Here is a 22,202-nt window from a genome sequence, read left to right as displayed (position 1 = left end):
TTTTTTTTTTTGAAACGAGATCTCACTCTGTTGCCCAGGTTCTAGTGCAGCGGCACGATCTTGGCTCACTGCAACTTCTGCTTCCCGGGTTCAAGTGATTCTTCTGCTTCAGCCTCCTGAGTAGCTGAGACTACAGGTGTGCGCCACCATGCCTGGCTAATTTTTATATTTTTTTTTTTTATTTTTTTTTTTGAGACGGAGTCTCGCTCTGTCACCCAGGCTGGAGTGCAGTGGCCGGATCTCAGCTCACTGCAAGCTCCGCCTCCCGGGTTTACGCCATTCTCCTGCCTCAGCCTCCCGAGTAGCTGGGACTACAGGCGCCCGCCACCTCGCCCGGCTAAGTTTTTGTATTTTTAGTAGAGACGGGGTTTCACTGTGTTAGCCAGGATGGTCTCGATCTCCTGACCTCGTGATCCGCCCGTCTCGGCCTCCCAAAGTGCTGGGATTACAGGCTTGAGCCACCGCGCCCAGCCAATTTTTATATTTTTAATAGGGACGGGGTTTCACTATGTTGGCCAGGCTGGTCTTGAACCCCCAAACTCAGGTGATCTGCCTGCCTCGGCCTCCCAAAGTGCTGATATTACAGGTGTGAGCCACTGTGCCGGGCCTTTTTTTTTTTTTTTTTTTAATAGTGATGGGGTCTTAGTTTGTTACCCAGGCTGGTCTGGGACACCTAGATTCAAGCAAACCTCCTACTTCGTCTTCTAAAGTCTTGGGACTACTGGCATGAGCCAGCATGACTAGTCTCATGCACCATTTTCAAGAATGGAGTCTTTGTTCTGAATGTGGGATCCATTTGTTTCTCTGGACTCCACTCCATTTATTTATTTATTTATTTTTTTAAGACAGACTCTTTCTCTTCTGCCCAGGCTGGGGGTGCAGTGGCACAGTCTCAGATCACTGTAACTTCTGCTTCCCAGACACAAGCCATCCTTCCACCTCAGCCTGCAGAGTAACTGGGACTACAGGTGTGCACCACAACATCCAGCTAGTTTTTATATTTTTTTGGAGAGACAGGGTCTCACTACGTAGCCCAGGCTGGTCAGCCACTCCTGGGCTTAAGTGATTGTTCTGCCTTGGCTTCCCAAAGTGTTGGAATTACAGTTCTGAGCCTCCATGCATTGCCCCTCATTACTCTTCTTAGAGAGAACATAATGGCATCTAATTTAAAAAAATCCCTTGAGTCTCTCCCAGCCAAGTTCATCGTGGGAACTGAGACTGCAGGCTGTTTGGGGTCACAGGAGACTCCCATTACCATTGTTTTACTGTTTTATTGTTTTGTTTTGTTTTTCTTTTTGAGACTGAGTCTCGCTCTATTGCCCAGGCTGGAGTGCAGTGGCGCTATCTAGGCTCACTGCAACATTCGCCTCCTGGGTTCAAGCGATTCTTGTGCCTCAGCCTCCCAAGTAGCTGGGATTACAGGCACCCACCACCATGCCTGGCTACTTTTTGTATTTTTAGCAGAGACTGGGTTTCACCTTGTTGACCAGGCTGGCCAACAACTCCTAACTCCTAGCTCTTAACTCCTGACCTCAAGTGAGCCGCCCACCTGGGCCTCCAAAGTGCTGGGACTACAGGTGTGAGCCACTAAGCCCAGCCACATGACCATTGTTTTAGACCTTTACATTGAGAAGACATTTTTTTCCTCAAAAAAGGAGCTGAGCTTTGGAGATCCTGAGTAACACTTCCCAGAGCTAATAAAGTTGGGGGGAGCAATGAATGAATATTCATGGAGTAGGAGTGGTCTTGCCTGCTCCTTGGAGGTTGGAAGACACTCTTCCTGGTACCAGAAGGGCGGAACTATGTCTCTGTGGGCAATTATTGCAGAATGGAATTGGGGTAAACTAAGGACCCTTTCACACCTGCCAGAGTAGTGACTTCTGCCCTAGGAGAAGTCAGGGTGTGAGAGGACTGGCCTGAGAAGTTCGTCTTTTCTCTGGATTTGCTTTCTTGCAGATTTGCATCAGGATGAACCTCCAGACTCCACCCAGACTACTGGAGCTGGCAGGGCAGAGCCTGCTGAGGGAGGAGGCCTTGGCCATCTCCGTCCTGGAGGAGCTGCCCAGGGAGCTCTTCCCCCTGCTGTTTGTAGAGGCCTTCATTAGGAGACGCTGCGAGGTTCTGAAGGTGATGGTGCGGGCCTGGCCCTTCCCCCGCCTCCCTCTGGGGTCCCTGATGAAGACGCCTGATCTGGAGATCTTACATTATGTAGTGGATGGGATTGATTGCCTGCTTGCCCAAAAGGTTCGCCCCAGGTGAGTGACCCAGGTGGGGAGGGCCTAGGTGTCCAGGGAATAAACAGCTGGGTCAGGAAAATTGGGAGCCCGAGGGTGGTCCGGGGGCTTCTGATGGTGCCAGTGAGAAAGCTGGGACAGTTCTTGGCCATGGCCCAGCTCCTCTGGGAAAGGACTGCTCACCATGCAGGGTCCACCGAGGAAACAGGAACCTGCTTCCTCCCAGTGGAAGGTAAAAGCACTAGAAGCGGGGACCAGGTAGAATCCAAGGGGGAAAGGGATGGAGAAGAGACAGAAGGAGGGGCACTGAGGACAAAAGCAGCTGAGGTCCTCGATGCGGAGTGAAAGCCCAGGTCGGGGGTGGGTCCTTGCCTACATTCTGAGCTTTTCCCCCATGTGACTCACAGGAGGTGGAAACTGCAGGTGCTGGATTTGCGGGATGTTGATGAGAATTTCTGGACCATATGGTCTGGAGCCAGGCCCCTGTCCTGCTCCTCAAAGGCCATGAGTAAGACGCAGACAGTGGAGGACTGTCCAAGGACAGGAGAGAAGCAGCCCTTGAAGGTGTTCATGGATGTTTGCTTCAAGGAGGAATCCCTGGATGAAAGTCTGAGCTTCCTCTCTGGGTGGGTCCAGCACAGAAGAGGTTCAGTATACCTGTGCTGTACTAAGGTGGTGAATTATTCAACGTGCATTCTAAATCTCAGAAACATATTGGAAACAGTACACCCAGACAGTATCCAAGTGTTGGAAATTTGGAACATGTGCTGGTCATGTATCATAGTAGAGTTTAGCCGTTACCTGAGCCAGATAAGGAATCTTCGCAAACTCTTTGTCTCCGATGGCTGTCATTGTTACCTGCCAAGCCCTGACAGCAAAGAACAGTTAGTTGCTGCATTCAGCGCTGTGTTCCGCAGGCTGGACTACCTCCAGACGCTTTATATAAGAAGGATCTGCTTCTTCAAAGGCTACCTGGACCGGTTGATCAGGTGAGGAAGGATGGTGAGCTTTCTCTGTGGGCCATGGCACAGCCTTTTTTTGTTACAGTAAACACTAGTGGGCATCTACTGTGTGCCAGCCACTGACGATGTCACAGGGAAGGGGACACTAGAATGTATTGTCCTGTTTGGTGCTCTATATCCTGAAGTGAGTATCACAGGATGGCTCCAGTAAGGGCAGAGGGATGACCGGGGGTCGATGCTACAGAGAGGGACATCGTGTGGGGAGCTGGTTAGTGGGGGTTCAGATGTAGTGAGGGTGCTTTTGTTTGTGAATTCCTGGTTAGGAAGTGTGTTTAAAGTTAATATGATAAAAAAAAAAAAAAGAGGCAACAGAAAGGAGGGTATGAAAGAAGAGAAAGTGCATCAAACCTGTGCGTTTCACAGAAGACGCTCTGTCTTCACAGCTTAGTGAACGTGAATGATCCTGTCTCTGATTCTCTGTCTGTAAATGGTTGTTTTGAACTCTAGGAAAGGTAATTGACATGGGAAATGCATGCTTCTGGGATGGAGGTGAGGGAGCAGGCATGAGAGTGGTACAAAGAGATAGGTGGTTTGCAGATGTGGCCATGTCAGGAAACCTCTGAAGGCAGGCAGCCCTAACTGACGTCCCTAGACCTTGCTCAGGTCAGTTCTTTGGGCATATCTTCCACAGGCCCCCTGTGGCCCAGAGATGAAGATTTCTGCTAGAAGATGAAGAAAAGAGGCGTTAGAGATTTTGTGGCCTTGAACCAATCACACGAGTGATGGTGAAAGGACTGAGCCTAAAATGGGACTGCCCCTGAATGATCAGAGTCCTCACCAGGCAGCACCTTGCAGGAGGACCGTGATTAGATAACAAACTTGTGTTTCGGTGGACCAGGCTCTTCCCTTGAGGTTATTTTCCACCACCCTCCTCTAACTGGTACCATTGCCCAGAACTAACTTCTAGCTCTCCCCAGGTGCCTCAAGAGCCCGTTGGAGACGTTGGCATTAACTTATGGCTCCCTAGAGGAAGAGGACTTGAAGTGTCTGCCCCGGTACCCAAGTCTCAGTCAACTGAAGCAGCTGAATCTGAGTCACGGTGTGCTGCGCTTCCTCCGTCTTGAGCCCCTCCGAGCTCTGCTAGAGAAAGTTGCTGCCACTCTTCAGACCCTCTTCTTAGTGGACTGTGGGATTGGGAACTCCAAACTCAGGGTCATCCTGCCTGCCCTGAGTCGCTGCTCCAACCTCACCACTTTCTGCTTTCACGGCAATGACACCTCCATGGATACTCTGAAGGACCTGCTGCGTCACACAGGCAGGCTGAGCAAGCTGAGCCTGGAAACATATCCTGCCCCTCGGGAGAGTCTTGACAACAGGGGTCGTGTCGTTTGGGAGCTCCTCACCCCACTTCAGGCTGAGCTGATGCGTATACTGAGGGAAGTAAGGCAGCCCAACAGGATCTTCTTCGGTCCCGTCTCCTGCCCTTGCTGTGGCACGTCGCTCACTGAACAACTGGAGCTCAGTTTTTGCTTCTGGAGAAGCCCTGCCTAGTGGGGTGGAGGTATAAAAAGCTTTTTCTCCAGGCACTTGGAAACTAAAATCTGGGACATAGATGCCTTTTCTTTTTCTTTTTCCTTATTTTACAATTTTTATTTAAAAATTTGAGACAGGGTTTCCCCATGTTGTCCAGGCTGTTCTCAAACTCTTAGGCTCAAGCGAGCCTCCTGCTTGGCCTCCCAAGATTCTGGGATTACAGGCAGGAGCTGCTGTGCCAGTTCTATAGGTGCGTTATAAAGGGAGCAGAGAATCCTTTGCTTCAGGCATGTGCTTCCTGTGAGTGGAAAAAACAAACAAACAAAAAAAAACAAAAACCAGTAGGGGGCAGCACTAGGGAAAAGGTTGAATGGAGTCAATGAGACTCAGGGACCTGTGTCCTAGACAGTCAGAAATAGAACCTGAAGTTCTAGAGTGAGGGAGTTATCTCAGCAAGGATGGATACAAAGAAATTTCGGCAGTAAAGAGAACCTAAATGGCAACTCTGCTGTCCTTCATGATTGATTAGCCTGTTTTAGCGATTTATACATCAGAAATCTTTAGTTACTGGTGAATTCAAAAAAGAGATACTAGTTCATCTGTGATTTAGGTTCATCTGCAGGAAATAAAGGAATCCAAATAAACTTCGTTTTGTTGTTGTTTTTTTCTTTTCTTTCTTTTTGTTTTTTTTTGTTTTTTGTTTTTTGTTTTAGAGATTTGCTCTTGTTGCCTAAGTTGGAGAGAAATGGTGTGATCTTGGCTCACCGCACCTCCACCTCCCAGGTTCAAGCGATTCTCCTGCCTCAGTCTTCTGAGTAGCTGGGATCACAGGCAGGCACCACCATGCCTGGCTAATTTTGTATTTTTAATAGAAATGGGGTTTTCCCCATGTTGGTCAAATTGGTCTCGAACTCCCTACCTCAGGTAATCTGCCCACCTTGGCCTCCCGAAGTGCTAGGACTACAGGCATGAGCCACTGAGCCTGACTTGTTTTTTTTTTTTAGATGGAGTCTTGCTCTGTCACCTAGGCTGGAGTGCAGTGGTGCGATCTTGGCTCACTGCAACCTCCACCTCCCAGGTTCAAGGGAATTTGCATTTTTGGTAGAGACGGGGTCTCACCATGTTGGCCTGACTGGTCTCAAACTCCTAACCCCAAGTGACCTCAAGGAAGCCTCCCAAAGTGCTAGGATTACAGGCGTGAACCACCGTGCCCGGCCTAAACTTCGATTATTTTGATTGATTTATGCCCATTCTTTACCTTTCCAGTCATCTGTTCCTGACTTTCTCTTGTAGTTGTTCACCGGGTTCAGCCACAAAAGATGCATGCCTGGGACCTGGACCATTCTGTGTGGGCAGTGATGATGAGCCATTGAGTCAACCCTCTTCTTGTCAGGGGCCCTCACTGCGCCCCAGATACTGAGACCCTGTTCACTCCTCATGGGCAGATCCAGGAGAATCTGTTCCTGATCATTGGCCATGTCAGGAAAGGGCTTCACCGCACAAAGATGCGGCCCCCTGCCTTGGAAGGGAATGGCCGTAGTGTGTATTAGCGGGAGCCTCATGGCATCGCCAACCTTTGCCTGTCCTCATGCTGGCTGGTGGGTTTTACTGAATTAACGTAATTGTGTCTAGTAAAGATGTCCAATTTCTCTTAGAAAAATGCTAAAATCATTTAGGTAGATAATACATTCTAAACATTTCTAGCCCACATCAATAGAAATATGCATCCTTTTGGAAATTAAGTCATTTCAAGGAGAGACCTTCCTGTAACACCTTATCAAAAAACAGGAAAACCAGGGCAGTGACCTGTCCTCATGGTGACTAGTGGGGTTTACTGAATTAAAGTAACTGTGTCCAGTAAAGATATCCAATTTCTCCTTCAGAATACTGCTAAAATCATTTAGGTGGATAATACATTCTAAATATTTCCAGCCCACATTAATGGAAATAGATATCCTTTTGGAAACGAACTCATTTCAATGAGAGATCTTCCTGTCACCTCCCTTCTCTCCTTATCAAAAAACAGAAAAACCTGGGCTCGACCTAGCTAGCGCTCCTACACTGCCATGAGAATCCCTTTGGGACTTCTCCCATTTGGGACTGGCAGCACTCTCGTGGTTTACTAAAACTTAGGTAAACCTGAGCTTAAACCACCACCTGGAGTCAAGAAGCAGCAGCAACCTAGTGGTGAAGATTCACCAAGGGAATGTATTCAGTCCAAATCAAAACAAGCCAGACGGAAAACTGGAGCAAATCATTCCTCCTTCAGTGCAAAACTATAGATCTACATCTACAACAAACTAGAGCAAACAGGAAACCGTGACCTCCCCAAAATGACAAAACCAAAATCTAGTGGGTGACTCTAAAGAGATGGTGAGTTGTCAGCTCTCTAACCAATCACTGAAAATCACAGGTTTTCACACTTGTATTTTAGTTTCAGAAAGACAGATGCAGGTTTGTTCTATAGATCATAGACAAACTATCAGATAATTTTGGTATTTTGTTTGTTTGTTTGTTTGTTGTTTTTTGAGGCAGCATCTTACTCTGCCACCCAGGCTGGAGTGTAGTGCCCTGATCTCAGCTCACTGCAACCTCTGCCTCCCAGAGTCAAGCAATTAACCCGCCTTGGCCTGCCAAGTAGCTGAGACTACAGATTTGCATTACCATGCCCGGCTAAGTTTTTGTATTTTTAGTAGACACAGAGTTTCACCATGTTGGTCAGGCTGGTCTTGAACTCCTGACCTCAAATGGTGCACCAGCCTTGGCCTCCTACAGTGCTGGGATTACAGGTGTGAGACACCATGCCCAGCCAGTTTTGCTAGTTTTTTGATACTCACCCCGCTTCCACCCTCCACTCCCCAGTAGTCCTGAGCATCTATTGTTTCCATTATTATGTCATGTATACTTAATGTTTGGCTCCCATTTATAAGTGAGAACATGTAGTGTTTGGTTTTCTGTTCCTGCTTCAGTTTGCTTAGCATAATGGCTTCTAGCTTCATCTATGTTGCTGCAAAGGGAGGAAGAGGACCTGGTGAAAGGGCGTTATCTTGTTCTTGTTTATGGCTGTGTAGATTTCCATGGTGTATATGTACCACATTTTGTTAATCCAGTTCACCACTGATGGGCATTCCAGTGGATTCCATGTCTTTGCTATTGTGAATAGTGCTGTGATGAGCATCTACACGTGACCACTCCTATTCAACATGTACTGGAGGTCTCATGTTGCTGGAGTCTCTCTGTATTACCTGGACTGGTCTAGAACTGCCAGGCTCAATCAGTGCTTCAATCTTAGCCTTCCAAAGTATTGGGATTACAGGCATGAGACACCACACATGGCTCTTTTTTATTATAACATATATTTCTAGGCTGGGCGCAGTGGTTCATACCTGTAATCCCAGCACTTTGGGAGGCCGAGGTGGGTGGATCACAAGGTCAAGAGATCGAGACCATCTTGGCCAACATGGTGAAACCCGGTCTCTACTAAAAAATACAAAAATTAGTTGGGCGTGGTGGCACATGCCTGTAATCCCAGCTACTCGGGAGGCTGAGGCAGGAGAATCACTTGAACCTGGGAGGTGGAGATTGCAGTGAGCCGAGATCGTGCCACTGAACTCCAGCCTGGGCAAAGAGCGAGACTCCCTCTTAAAAAAAAAAAAAAAAAAAAAATCTATTTCTATAGGCCAAGGGAGGTGGCTCATGCCTGTAATTCCAGCATTTTGGGAGGCCAGTGTGGGTGGATTACTTGAGCCAAGGAGTTCTAGCCCGGACAACAAGGCAAAACCCTGTCTCTACTTAAAAAGAAAAAAATATATATATATTTCTGTAGCTTACGGCCTGCAGGCTGGCCATGCCTCAGGCTGGAAAGTGCAGCTTTCAGAAAAGATCCGTCACTGGCACTTCCAGGGAGGAAGTGACGAGGCAGGAATGTATGCTGAGTGGGCTGGCAAGTATATCCACCCAACAGGTTATGAAATGGGCTATGAGTATTCATGAAGGAGGCCTAACACATGCATATTGAATAAACACACACGTGGCTTACCTCCCATGTTCACTTTGGGGTGGAGACTTCACATTTCTTTTTCTTTTTTGAGACAGAGTCTTGCTCTGTCACCCAGGCTGGAGTGCAATGGCACCATCTCGGCTCACTGTATCCTCTGCCTCCCGGGTTCAAGCGATTCTCCTGCCTCAGCCAAGGAGCTGAGACTACAGGTACGTGTCGCCACACCTGGCTACTTTTTGTATTTTTAGTAGAGATAGGATTTCACTGTGTTGGTCAGCCTGGTCTGGAACTCCTGACCTCAGGTGACCTGCCTGCCTCGGTCTCCCAAAGTGCTGAGATTACAGGTGTGAACCACCACACTGCACCGAGACTTCACATTTCAGTGCATTATAGCTATACCCTCTACATCAAAGGCTGCATCAGAGACACGAAGACACTCGTGTGCTAAGTCTCTTTCAAGTGGTCAGAACCAGTCAATGGCCAGAGGTCTCTCATCCGGAGAAAGTAACTGGAATCAATCTCTTGTCCAATCAAAGCTGGAGTCATGGCACGTGGAGCAGGGGGTCAGTTAGTCAGAATCTGGGATGGATGAGCCGCGATCGTTTCAATATTGCTTATCTTAGGGCCAGTGCTTGTTCAGCTGCTAGAGGAAGAGAAAAACCCTGTGGCAGTTAGAATATAGTTCATTCAGCCGGGCGCAGTGGCTCTTGCCTGTAATCCCAGCACTTTGGGAGGCTGAAGTGGGTGGATAACGAGGTCAGCAGTTCAAGACCTGCCTGGCCAAGACGGTGAAACCCTGTCTCTACTAAAAATACAAAAAATTAGCCAGGTGTGGTGGTGTGCACCTGTAATCCCAGCTACTCGGGAGGCTAAGGCAGGAGAATTGCTTGAACCTGGGAGGCGGAGATTGCAGTGAGCCAAGATCATGCCACTGCCCTTCAGTCTGGGCTACAGAGCGAGACTCCACCTCAAAAAAAAATTAATTAAAAAGGTGTATAGTTAATTTTTTAAGGATAGGGGCCCCTGACTTAACCCTTGCCTGGGAAGACCTTAGGTCCTGTATATAACTTGGTATCTTATGACCCTAAATAGTCTATTCAGTCAGCCTTATAATCTCTATTTTAACATGAATGCTGGTCAGTTTTTGTGTCTAAACCATGAAAGGAAGGAAATAAAATGAGACGTGTCTAACCTCCCATCCCGCCATGGCCAGGAACAGTTTTAAAGATTTCTCTGGTGGGCACACTTGACCGAGAGGGAATCTGTTCAGTACATAGGGGGAGCTTAGGATTTTATTTTTAGTTTTCAGAACAACGGATGAATAATCATGGGGGCTTCTGCTGGAAGGGAAAAAGGAGGAAAAAAATGCATTAATTTCACTCTTCCTGGATGCCAGGCCCTATGCCAAGCCCTTAACTTGCCCCATCTCATTGGATCCTACCAGGGTCACACAGGTGGTGGGCATCACTATCCTCATTTTTCAGGAAAACTGAGGCTCTTGCTCAAGGTCCCTGCCTAACAACACCAGGCCCTGAGTCCTCAGCAGGGTCCTCACTCGGATGCCCTTTGTGTAGGGTTTCTCACCTGAGTCCTCAGCAGGGTCCTCACTCGGATGCCCTTTGTGTAAGGTTTCTCACCGTAGGGAAGGTCACTCATCACCCACAGGCACTTGACTATTATCTGCCCTCTAAGGATGTGCGATTCCAAAACATGCTTGCTCCGAGAAAAACCGGGCTGTATCATTTTCCCCGCCAAACCGGAGAGGAGTCAAGAGATCAAAGGATGACTCAGACGAGCCCAGCTTGGCAAATACATGAGTTGATTAGGATTCACATGCAGGGCACTCCTGGGCAGCAGCAGCAACAGCCCCCAAAATCTGCACCACCTCCTGTCTCCAAACTGCTTTTAAGTGAATTTTCTAGCTCTTTGTCCACTGATTTTGAGCAATCAGTTTCATTTGCTTGGTAGGTTCTGAGATACTCTCTGGGATGCTTGGGTTCTCGGGGACACCTGCTTCTTGGCTGGGCACGAGAGTCTTGGCTTCCCACCTGGCCTTCAGGGTTCAGGCAGGGGACATGTGCCCTTACGTAACCTGATGGGACCTGTCACACTCCAATTTTATACACTTGAAGGGGGCCTGCCCTGCCACACCTGTGGGTACTTCATATCAGGTGGGATGAGAGACTGAGAAAATAAATAAGACACAGAGACAAAGTATAGAGAAAGAAAAATGGGCCCAGGGGACCAGCACTCAGCATACGGAGGACCCACACTGGCACCGGTCTCTGAGTTCCCTCAGCATTTATTGATTACTATTTTCACTATCTCAGTAAGGGGAATGTGGCAGAAGAGTAGGGTGATAGTGGGGAGAAGGTCAGCAAGAAAACATGTGAGCAAAGGAATCCGTGTCACAAATAAGTTCAAGGGAAGATACGATGCCTGGATGTGCACATAGGCCAGGTTTATGTTTCTCTCCACCCAAACATCTCAGTGGAGTAAAGGGCAACAAAGCAGCATTGCTGCCAACATGTCTCACCTCCTGCCACAAAGCAATTTTTTCTCCTATCTCAGAATAGAACAAAGGTACAATCGGGTTTTATGCTGAGACATTGCATTCCCAGGGGCAGGCAGGAGACAGAGGCCTTCCTCTTATCTCAACTGCAAGAGGCCTTCCTCTTTTACTAATCCTCCTCACACAGCCCCTTCACGGGTGTCGGGCTGGGGGGACGGTCAGGTCTTTTCCATCCCTCGAGGCCATATTTCAGACCATCACATGTGGAGAAACCTTGGACAATACCTGGCTTTCCAGGGCAGAGGTCCCTGCAGCTTTCCACAGTGCATTGTGCCCCTGGTTACTTGAGAATGGAGAATGGCGATGACTTTTATCAAGTATACTGCCTGTAAACATTTTGTTAGCAAAGCACATCCTGCACAGCCCTAGATCCCTTAAACCTTGATTCTATACAACACATGTTTCTGTGAGCTCAAGGTTGGGGCTAAAAGTTACAGATTAACAGCATCTCAGGGCAAAGTAATTGTTCAGGGTACAGGTCAAAATGAAGTTTCTTATGTCTTCCTTTTCTACACAGACACAGTAACAGTCTGATCTCTCTTTTCCTTATATACACTAGTCTTCTTCTTTATTCTGCTAGATATGGGAAGAGTGTTAAGAAAAGATCTCTCATCAGTATGACTTAGCCCCCAAAAAACATGCTTGATTTTTGAATGTGGTAAAGAAATTTTTAAACATGTTTTATGTCTATATGATTGTTAGTGTTCATATATTATTTTGTTTTGTTTTTGAGATGGAGTCTTGCTCTGTCACCAGGCTTGAGTGTGGTGGCAGAGTCTCGGCTCACTGCAACCTCCAACCCCCAGGTTCAAGCAATTCTCCTGCCTCAGCCTCTCGAGTAGCTGGGAGTATAGGCACGCACCATCATGCCCAGCTAATTTTTGTATTCTTAGTAGAGACAGGGTTTCACCGTGTTAGCTAGGATGGCCTCGATCCCTTGATCTTGTGATCCACCCGCCTCAGCCTCCCAAAGTGCTACTGTTACAGGCATGAGCCACTGTGCACGGCCATATTTTTATATTATTGGTAGCATTTTGCTACAAGGGAATTTTGATATCTTTATAAGACACAATTAGGTTAATTAAGGAAGGACCACTGCCCACCATCAGGACAGGTATGTCTTGGTGATGCCCTGAGGCTCCAGATAATCACTGGTGTAAATGTCCCCTTCCAAAGCAGGGGCCATGCCTTGTGCAGCGAAGCTCTTTCCCAGCACAGCTAATGGTCAGAAATGGATTCTTCTGGATCTGCCCATTAGGACTGAACAGGGTCTCAGCATCTGGTTAGCAGGGAGGGACCCTGAGAAGGGGTTTTATTTGAGTGACTCACACTCATTGCCCACATAGAATGTCCAGGCCCTGTGTGTGCATCTTGTGTGTATTAACCCACTGATCAGCCACAGAACAAAGCGAGGAGGTAATAGATTTGTAAAGAGAAGTAAAGAACAGGAGGGAACTGATAAAAATGAGGAAATTTCATTTGGATGTCTGACTTCCTGGGGCAGAATCTCATTAAAAACACAGCTTAGTGCTTTTGATTTTCTTTTCTTTTCTTTTTCTTTTTTTTTTTTTTAGATGGAATCTTGCTCTGTTGCTCAGGCTGGAGTGTAGTGGCACGATCTCAGCTCACTGAAACCTCTGCCCCCCAGATTCAAGCGATTCTCCTGCCTCAGCCTCCCGAATAGCTGAAACTACAAGTGCCCGCCACCATGCTTGGCTACATTTTTGTTTTTTCGGCCCTGAGTCTTGCTCTGTCACCCAGGCTGGAGTGAAGTGGCACGATCTGGGGATCTCAAGTACATGGACCAGGGAATCTGCAGGAATTTGTTTATCTTGGGCTGGGGGTGCATAGGGAGTAGGTAGGGCTCCTATGACCACAAACCCAAGGCCTCTGGGATCAGAAGGCAGCAACAAGGGCCAGGACCTACCCCGGGGCCTGTGCTTGCAGGGATCCTCGCTCTCATTTGTATGTGGGGTGCTTGAGTGATTGCAGATTCCTCACCCACCCCCATTGGCTCTTCTAGGGAAGATGCATCTATGACACCTGTAGGTGGCCCTGTGTAGGAAAAGATTGCAGAATCCACATGGGCCGCCCGTGCTGAGTGAGGCTTTCTCCAGGTGGGCACAAAAACCTCTAGCTTCCCAGCCACTGCCAGAGCCTGGGGTAGGGGGCCCCACATGGAGGCAAATGCAGGGAGCATTGGCAAAGGCAGGTCTGAGTGAAAGGAGAAGAGGAGCACATGGGAAAGACACAGAGGTCTCCGACAGTTCCAGGGCCAGAGGCACTTGGGATTGGGAGAGGCGTGACTGGGTGATAGGTCCAGGGCTTTTTCTGAGCCCTGAGGCCCCAGCAGGTTTACCTCCCTCCCAAGATCTCTCTGGGCTATTGTGCCTGGGAGTCAGTGCTGGCTCCACTGCAACCCTGTGGGAAGGGTATAGAGTCCTCAGGGTCTAAAGTTCAACTTTACACATTATCCTCAAATGAGGGCTTTTACTCAGGGACCTCTTGTCCACAGGTCCCACATCTTCTTGCTGGACTCCTAGAGGAAGTTGTCCTCCCAGGGACATGGGATGCTATACTTTTATCTTCCATGGAATCAGCTCTGACAGGTAGAGTTTTACCTTTCTAGGTGGCTGCACACACACACACACACACGCATGCATACCATGTGGTCACGGCAGTGATGCCCACGGCCTGGGGTTCTTCCATAGCACCCGCCTGAAAAAAGCCTCACCTAAGGCTAAGAAGAGACCTGACTTGGACAAAAAAATACCTACTGCATTCCAGGTGCAGCCTTGTCAACTCTAAGGCTGGGCCAGGGGGACGTGGGAAGGGATGGCCCCTGCACTGGGGACCTGTCCTAGGCTCTGCCATCATCCTGGCAGCCTTGGAAGACCAGAGGGGTCAGGTCTTCCTCTGCAAGCCAGGCAGTGTCAGCACCCAGAAATCCAGGGTGCCTCTTTAGGTCCAGAGCAGCAGCTGTGGAGCTCCCTGCTTTGTGCCTTGCCATGTTCACCAAAATCGGTCAATATAAATTGGGGAAAATAGAGATGGGCTGATGTCCTTGGGATGCATAAAGTGACACCGGCCCCATCAGCTTAGACTGGGAGAGAAAACAGAGGCTCAGGAATATTCTAGAGAACCTGAGCAAGGTCCTTGTAGGAGCTTTGGAATCCCAGTGTGGATTGTGGGACTGGAGAATAGGTCAGGTCGTTTCTTGAGATGGGCTTCAAAGGCTGCTCGGAGCTGGGCAGCAGATGAGCACCTTGAGAAGAACAGGCGACAGGACGTGGTAGAAAAGCCCCCGAGTGCAGGATTCTTGCTGGGGTCCTGGGGGTGCTGCTGGGCCCCCTGAAATGGGCAGGAATGGGAAGTCAGTCAGTTCTTTCCAACATTTAGGTTGTTGAACACCTTGGCGGTTCCACTGAGCCCCTCACCTGAGGGGTCTGCCAATCATCTGCTGCCAGAACACGGGCAGGTTTTTCTCTGGTCAAGTCTCAGGTTTACCAGGTTAAAAATGGGGAAAATAGGAACGTGCTTTAGATTCTCCATGAAGGAGAGCTGAGGTCCGGGATGCTCGGTACCAGCCGTCTGTTGTGCCTTGTGGATGCTCAGTCAACAGAGATTCTCACAACCATTCTTGGTGCTGAGCTCACTCTCAGCCTCAGGTTTACAAAGTGGGGCGTGGGAAGCAGAAGCCCCACTGGGCTCAGGTGATCCTCCCGCCTTAACTTCTTGGGCAGCCTGGCCTACAGGTGCACACTGCCACCCCCGACTAATAGTGTGTATTTTTATTAGAGACAGGGTTTCACCACATTGCCCATGTTCCTCACAAACTCCTGAGCTCTAGCACTCTGCCTTTCTTGGCTTCCCAAAGTGCTGGGATTAGAGGCCTGAGGTTGGTTTCTTTCTTTCTTGCTTGCTTGCTTTTTCTTTCATTCTTTTTTGAGACAGAATGTCACGCTGTCACCCAGGGTGGAGGACAGTGGCGCCATCTCAGCTTACCGCAAGTTCCGCATCCCAGGTTCAAGCGATTCTCCTGCCTCAGCCTTCTGAGTAGCTGAGAGTGCCGGCACCTGCCACTATGCTTAGCGAATTTTTTGTATTTTTAGTAGAGACGGGGTTTCACTGTATTAGTCAGAATCATCTCTGTCTCCTGACCTCGTGATCCACCTACCTTGGCCTCCCAAAGTGCTGACGTTACAGGCATGAGCCACTGTGCCTAGTCCTGAGTTTTCTGTGTAGGCCTAATGGTGACACTCTGATAAGAATCTCTATGTTCAATATTAGGGACAGGAAAGGACTCTAAGAAGGAGGAAACATGAATTATCAAGTTAGAGTAGGAAGGGAGGCGGTGAGATTAAGATTTGGGTGAAGGGTCCTGGAAAATGACTGGGGCTGATGGTTGCTGGGAAATGTTCCACTGTGGGAAGATCCCTGAGTCTAAAGGAAAGGTTTCCAGATGACAGCGCCATGACAGGGACTTACGGACCCTCATTCATTTCTCTCTCACATCCTGTAGAGCCCACAGTTTCTTCCTCCGTGACTCCTAGCTTGGGAAAATCTCCCTTCCCAGGTCTGGCCACACTGCTTCTCTTTGGCATCTGCCCCAGCTCACATTCTCAGATTCTATCTTCCCAAGCTGGTTTTCTGAGCGTAGCCCATCATTTTTGTGAATAAACACACTTCACCTTCTAGTAGGGCCAAGACTGTGCCTGCCCCGTGTCCTCAAAGCCAATGTTATGGTTTAAGAGTCTGCACTGTCTCTTTTGATGATTCCCCTTTTAATTTCTGAACTTACTCTAGGCTGGGTGAGATGGCTCAAGCCTGTAATCCCAGCACTTTGGAAGGCTGAGATGGGCAGATCACTTGAGGTCAAGAGGTCGAGACCAGCCGGGCCAACATGATGAAACCCCATCACGACTAAAATTACAAAAATTAGTGGGCATGGTGGAGTGCGCCTGTAATCCTAGCTACTTGGGAGGCAGAGGTGGGAGAACTGCTTGAACCCGGAAGGTCGAGGCTGCAGTGAGCCAAAATCTTGCCACTGCACTGCAGCCTGGGTGACACACGAAGCCCTGTCTCAAAATCAATCAATCAGTCAATCAATCAATCATCAATCAACTCAATCTAGACAAAAGACCTTCAGTCCCGACATCTAGATGCCCACAAGATAATTGCCATATTTTATATAGTCTTGGTTCCCTTCCAGGGTCCCATTAGAACACATCGACCCATTCTTCTCAGTCCCCACCTCACTTGGTCACCCCACAGGGTCGGGTCAGAAAGGTTCATAAAAGCTCCTGATTTCCTTCAGTGAAGCCTTGACTTAGTCTTGAGATGGATCACACCCTCAGTGGTTTCTTTCTTCTACTTGAATGTGCGTATGATCTGCTATGTTAGACAGCATAAAACCCGGGCAACCATTGAATATACACAGCTTTTTATTCTGTTTTCTTGGGAATGACATCACTATCTTCTTCCAGCTGTTTTAACTCTGAAACATTCTGATAATTTCTCTGCGGTCAAACATCCTCCAATAAGGACACCTTCAGTTTTGTTTTGTTTTGTTTTGTCTAATATCAGGAACAGATTCATCCCTTCCCTGTATCACTATGAAAGTCATCTATTAGCCAAACTTCATCAGTGTTTGGAGAATAAATGAACGAATGACTTTTGGACTTTTACTCTATTATCGATTCTTTCATTTTCATAAATGTGTATCTAATTCAATCAGTTAGGCAGAAGAAAGCTGAAAACTCAATCAGGATTAACTGGGTGGAACTACAAGATCTAATCAGGTATCACGTTCTGATTGGAAGCTGGTGATTGAGAAGGGAAGGGTGGGGTTAGAAAGGTCCATAAAAGCTCCTGAGGGTGCACAGAAGAGACGCACAGCCCTGGAGCTACTGCTTGGTTCTCTGAGAGGTCCCAGAACTCTGCCAAGTGAGTCCAGCTCTGGTAAGTCACCACCTTCGTAGGGTCATGCCCGTCTGATCTGCAGCCCTTCAGTCAGGAATGGAGACACGCAGCCCAAGGTGGCACAGAGAATTTCCTGTCTGTTTCGTGAGATGAACAGAGTTAGGCTTTCATTTCTCCTCTAAATGTAGTTTTGTCTTCATCCCTCAAATTGTGACTTGTGCTTGGTTTTTGTCATTTTAAAGTTCTTATCAAAGCAGTTTTTTAAAAAATATATTAAAATTTACAGTTAACTGAATTTTTATTTCTTGACATTTGCAGTTATTTGTTTCTGTGCCTTCAGTAACAGTTCATAGACTTGGTGTTATTGTGATTCTCCAAGTGTGCTTTCATTTTCATAAAATCCTTAAAGGCATCCCACACACCATCTCCAGAGTGGAGTTTTGCTGAGATCACGGGATTTATCTTTGCCCCTGGGATCCGTCCAAAAGTGGGTAATTGTGAATATGTGGAAGCGATGTGTATTGGAACCTTCATCTTAGAGTTAGAATGCTCTAGAATAGCATCATACCACTTTTACAGTTTCTGGTTATTTTTTTTTTTTTTCTTTTGCGATGGAGTTTCCCTCTTATTGCCCAGGCTGGAGTGCCATGGGGTGGGTGATCTCAGCTCACTGCAACCTCTGCCTCCCGGGTTCACGAGATTCTCCTGCCTCAGCCTCCTGAGTAGCTTGGATTACAGGCACTCACCACCATGCCCAGCTCATTTTTGTATTTTTAGTAGACATGGGGTTTCGCCATGTTGGCCATGCTGGTCTCAAACTCCCGACCTCAAGTGGTCTGCCCGCCTCGGACTCCCAAAGTGCTGAGATTACAGGAGTGAGCTACCACACCCACCTACAGTTAGTATTTCTATACATACCTTCCACATGCTGTAGAATACCATCACACCACTTTCACAGTTTCGGTGAATTTTTTTCCTTTTTTCTGAGATGGAGTCTCACTCTTTCACCCAGGGTTGAGTGCAGGTCCTGAGCTGGGCTCACTGAAAACTCTGCCTCTGCGGTTCAAGTGATTCTCTTTCCTCTGTCTCTAGAGTAGCTAGGATTACAGTCATGCACCACCATGCCTGGTTAATATTTAAATTAATTAATTAATCAATTTGTTTCTTTTTGAGTCAGAGTCTAACTCTGTCACCCATGCTGGAGTGCAGTGCTGCGATCTCTGTCTTCTGGAGTCATATGATTCTTAATTTTTTTTATATTTAGTGGAGACAGGGTTTCATGTAAGCCAGGCTGTTCTCGAACTCCTGACCTCAAGTGATCTGCCTGCCTTGGCTTCCAGCAGTGATGGGATTTCAGACATAAGCCACAGCACCCGGTCCCTTTCTGGTTGAAAATTTTCAAGATAAAAAATAATGGCATTGATTTTAGGGAGTCCCTTTACTGTTCCCCCAGCATGTTCATGGTGTGAACTGAGAATGTAGGCTGTCTGGGGCCACAGGATACTGTCATTCTCATTGCTTAGGGTGGTAAGTGACAAGACATTTTTCCTCAAAGAGGTAGAGTTTGGCTTTCAGGATCCTCAGTGACACTGTCCGGTGGTTCTGGGATTCAATCAAGCAATGGATGAAAATTAATGGGCCAGTGGTCTCCTTCACCCCTCCCTCCTTGGTGTGTGGAAGACATTCTTCCTGGTACCAGCAGCAGCAGAAATATAGATTTGAGGCCACAAAGTGTGGAGTGGAATTGGGGTAAACTGGTAATTTTTCTACCTCTACCAGAGCAAGGATATGGTCCTAGGAGAAGACGAGGTGATTGCGTTTGCTCCGAGAGTGATGCGTTTTCCCTGGGTTTGTCTTCTAGAGTGTTTTCCTTGCAAATCCATCAGGATGAGCATCCGGGCCCCACCCAGGCTCCTGGAGCTGGCGGGGCAGAGCCTGCTGAGAGACCAGGCCTTGGCCGTCTCTGCCATGGAGGAGCTGCCCAGGGTGCTCTATCTCCCACTCTTCATGGAGGCCTTCAGCAGGAGACACTTCGAGGCTCTGACGGTGATGGTGCAGGCCTGGCCCTTCACCCGCCTCCCTCTGGGATCGCTGATGAAGACGCTTCATCTGGAGACTTTAAAAGCATTGCTGGAAGGGCTTCATATGGTGCTTACACAGAAGGATCGCCCCAGGTGAGGTGACCCAGGTGGGCTGGTAGATAGGGCTCAGGTGTCCAGGGAAAGAACAGCAGGGTCAGGCTGAGAAGTAGCCCAACGGTGGCCCAGTGTCTTCGGATGGTGCTGGTGAGGAAGCTCAGCGAGGCTTTGGCCATTGTCCAGATCCTCAGGGAAAGGACTGCTCCTCATACAGGGTCCACCATGGGAACAGAAACCTGCCTATTCACAGTGGAAGGCAAAGGGAATACAAGTGGGGACCAGTCAGAATTGAAAGGGAAAAGGGATCGAGAAAGACAGAGAGAGAACAGGGAGCACCGAGGACAGGAGCAGCTGATTAATGGGATGAGAATGAAAGCAAAGGTCAGGGATGGGTCCTTCTAAATTCTGAGCCTCTCCCTTACTTTACCTACAGGAGGTGGAAACTTCAAGTTCTGGATTTGCGGGATGTTGATGAGAATTTCTGGGCTGTACAGCCTGGAGCCTGGGCCCTGTCCTGCTCCCCAGAGGCCACGAGTATGAGGCAGACAGCAGAGGACTGTCCGAGGATGGGAGAGCACCAGCCCTTGAAGGTGTTCATAGACATCTGCGTCAAGGAAATACCTCAGGATGAATGCCTGAGATACCTCTTTCGGTGGGTTTACCAAAGGAGAGGTTTAGTACACCTGTGCTGTAGTAAGCTGGTGAATTATCTAACGCCGATTAAATATCTCAGAAAGTCATTGAAAATAATCCACCTGGATAGTATTCAGGAGCTGGAAATCCGCAACATGTCTTGGCCACGTCTGATAAGAAAGCTTCATTGTTACCTGAAGGAGATGAAGAATCTTCGCAAACTCATTTTCTCCAGGTGCCATCATTACACGTCAGACAATGACCTCGAGGGACGGTTAGTCGCCAAATTCGGCTCTGTGTTCCTCAGGCTGGAACACCTCCAGTCGCTTAAAATAAAATTGGTCACCTTCTTCAGTGGACACCTGGAACAGCTGATCAGGTAAGAAAGGATAGTGCACTTTTTCTGCGGACCACAGCACAGCCTTGTTTTGTTACAGCAAACACTGGAAGGCATGTACTGTGTGCCAGTCAGTGGCAACGTCACAGTGAAGGGGACACCAGAATGTTAACACATTGTCCCATTCAGGGCTCCGTGTCCTGGAGTGGCTATCACAGGATCGATCCAATGTGGGCAGCGGGGTCACCTGGGGTAGAGGCTAGAGAGGGACATCACGTACAAGCTAGTTAGTGGGGGTTTTGGCTCTACCGGGGTGCACGTGCGAATTTCTTGTACAAAGTGTGTTTCAAGTTGATATGATATAAAAGAGGTAATAGATGAGGGTATGAAAGGAGGGAAGGTGCATCAAACCTGTGCATGTCACAGTAGAAGCTCTGTCCTCAACAGCTTAGTGATCATGAATGATTCTGTTTCTAATTTCCTGTCTGTAAAAGGTTGTTTTGAACCCCAGGAAAGGTAGTTGACATGGGAAATGCCTGCTTCTTGAATGGAGGGTGAGGAAGTAGGCATGAGAGTGGTAAAAAGTGATAGTTGCTTTGCAGATGCAGGCATGTCCGGGAGCCCCTGCCGGCACGTAGCCCTGGCTGATGTCCCTAGACCTTGCTGAATTGAGTTCTTTGTGCACATCTCCCACTGGGTACCTGTGGCCCAGAGATGAAGTTTTCTGCTAAAAGAAACAAGGTTTTAGAGATTTTGTGGCCTTGAACCAATCACACAAGCAATGGTGAAAGGGCTGAGCCTAAAATGGGACTGTCCTGAATGATCAGAGTCCTCATCACGTAGCAACTTGCATGCGGACCACCATCACGTGATGGGAATAAACTTGTGTTTCGGTGAAGCAGACATTTCCCTTGAGGTTATTCCCCACTACCTTCATCTAACTGGTGCCATTGCCCAGAACTAACTTCTTGATCTCCATAGGTGCCTCCAGAACCCCTTGGAGAACTTGGAATTGACTTGTGGCTACCTATTGGAAGAGGACGTGAAGTGTCTCTCCCAGTACCCAAGCCTCGGTTACCTGAAGCATCTGAATCTCAGCTACGTGCCGCTGTTCCGCGTCAGTCTTGAGCCCCTCGGAGCTCTGCTAGAGAAAGTTGCTGCCACTCTTGAGACCCTCATCTTGGAGGGCTGTCAGATCCACTACTCCCAACTCAGTGCCATCCTGCCTGGCCTGAGTTGCTGCTCCCAGCTCACCACCTTCTACTTTGGCAGAAATTTCATGTCTGTGGATGCCCTGAAGGACCTGCTGCGCCACACCAGCGGGCTGAGCAAGTTAAGCCTGGAGACATATCCCGCCCCTGATGAGAGTTTGAATTCCTTGGTTCGTGTCGATTGGGAGATCTTCACTCCGCTTCGGGCTGAGCTGATGCGGACACTGAGGGAAGTCAGGCAGCCCAGGAGGATCTTCATTGGCCCCACCCCCTGCCCTTCCTGCGGCTCATCACCGTCTGAGGAACTGGAGCTCCATCTTTGCTGCTAGGGAAGGCGTGCCTAGCGGGGTAGATACATCCAAAGTTCTCTTCCAGGCTCTTGGACACTAAAATCTAGTATGTACGTGCAAGTTAGGTTTTTTTTTTTCTTATTTACTTTTTTAATAATTCTAAAATTTTATTAAAGAAAATTTGAGACAAGATTTTGCTGTGTTGTACCAGCGGGTCTCAAACGGCTGGGCGCATGGGATTCTCCTGCCTCAGTCTCCTAAAGTGCTGGGATTACTGGCATGAATGACTGTGACCAGGCCACATGCAACTTACAGGAAGCACAGAACTCTTTGCTTCAGGCAAGTGCTCACTGTGAGGGAAAAAACATAA

General features: G+C 48.2%; 2 protein-coding genes across 2 annotated transcripts; both read left to right on the top strand.

The window, feature by feature from the left end:
- Positions 1 to 1,499: 1,499 nt before the first annotated feature.
- Positions 1,500 to 5,398, top strand: LOC110742900 (PRAME family member 18). The gene is made up of 3 exons (XM_021936202.2): positions 1,500 to 2,255; positions 2,642 to 3,223; positions 4,174 to 5,398. The coding sequence occupies exons 1-3, from the start codon at positions 1,969 to 1,971 to the stop codon at positions 4,745 to 4,747; spliced, it is 1,443 nt and encodes a 480-aa protein (XP_021791894.1). The 5' UTR covers positions 1,500 to 1,968; the 3' UTR covers positions 4,748 to 5,398.
- A 13,090-nt stretch (positions 5,399 to 18,488) lies between these two features.
- On the top strand, positions 18,489 to 22,202 carry LOC101001465 (PRAME family member 1). Its single transcript, XM_021936200.2, has 3 exons — positions 18,489 to 19,397; positions 19,795 to 20,373; positions 21,313 to 22,202. The coding sequence occupies exons 1-3, from the start codon at positions 19,012 to 19,014 to the stop codon at positions 21,869 to 21,871; spliced, it is 1,524 nt and encodes a 507-aa protein (XP_021791892.2). The 5' UTR covers positions 18,489 to 19,011; the 3' UTR covers positions 21,872 to 22,202.

Source organism: Papio anubis, chromosome 1, assembly GCF_008728515.1.
Source record: "Papio anubis isolate 15944 chromosome 1, Panubis1.0, whole genome shotgun sequence".
NCBI lineage: Eukaryota > Metazoa > Chordata > Mammalia > Primates > Cercopithecidae > Papio > Papio anubis.
The sequence above is the reverse complement of the archived record's forward strand: the minus strand, read 5'-3'. Positions and strand labels throughout refer to the sequence as shown.

Coding starts and splice junctions, on each gene's coding strand:
- LOC110742900 (XM_021936202.2), top strand. CDS start 1,969: ATGAACCTCCAGACTCCACCCAGACTACTGGAGCTGGCAGGGCAGAGC. Junction 2,256..2,641: donor GCCCAAAAGGTTCGCCCCAG/GTGAGTGACCCA, acceptor TGTGACTCACAG/GAGGTGGAAACTGCAGGTGC. Junction 3,224..4,173: donor TACCTGGACCGGTTGATCAG/GTGAGGAAGGAT, acceptor AGCTCTCCCCAG/GTGCCTCAAGAGCCCGTTGG.
- LOC101001465 (XM_021936200.2), top strand. CDS start 19,012: ATGGTCCTAGGAGAAGACGAGGTGATTGCGTTTGCTCCGAGAGTGATG. Junction 19,398..19,794: donor ACACAGAAGGATCGCCCCAG/GTGAGGTGACCC, acceptor CTTTACCTACAG/GAGGTGGAAACTTCAAGTTC. Junction 20,374..21,312: donor CACCTGGAACAGCTGATCAG/GTAAGAAAGGAT, acceptor TGATCTCCATAG/GTGCCTCCAGAACCCCTTGG.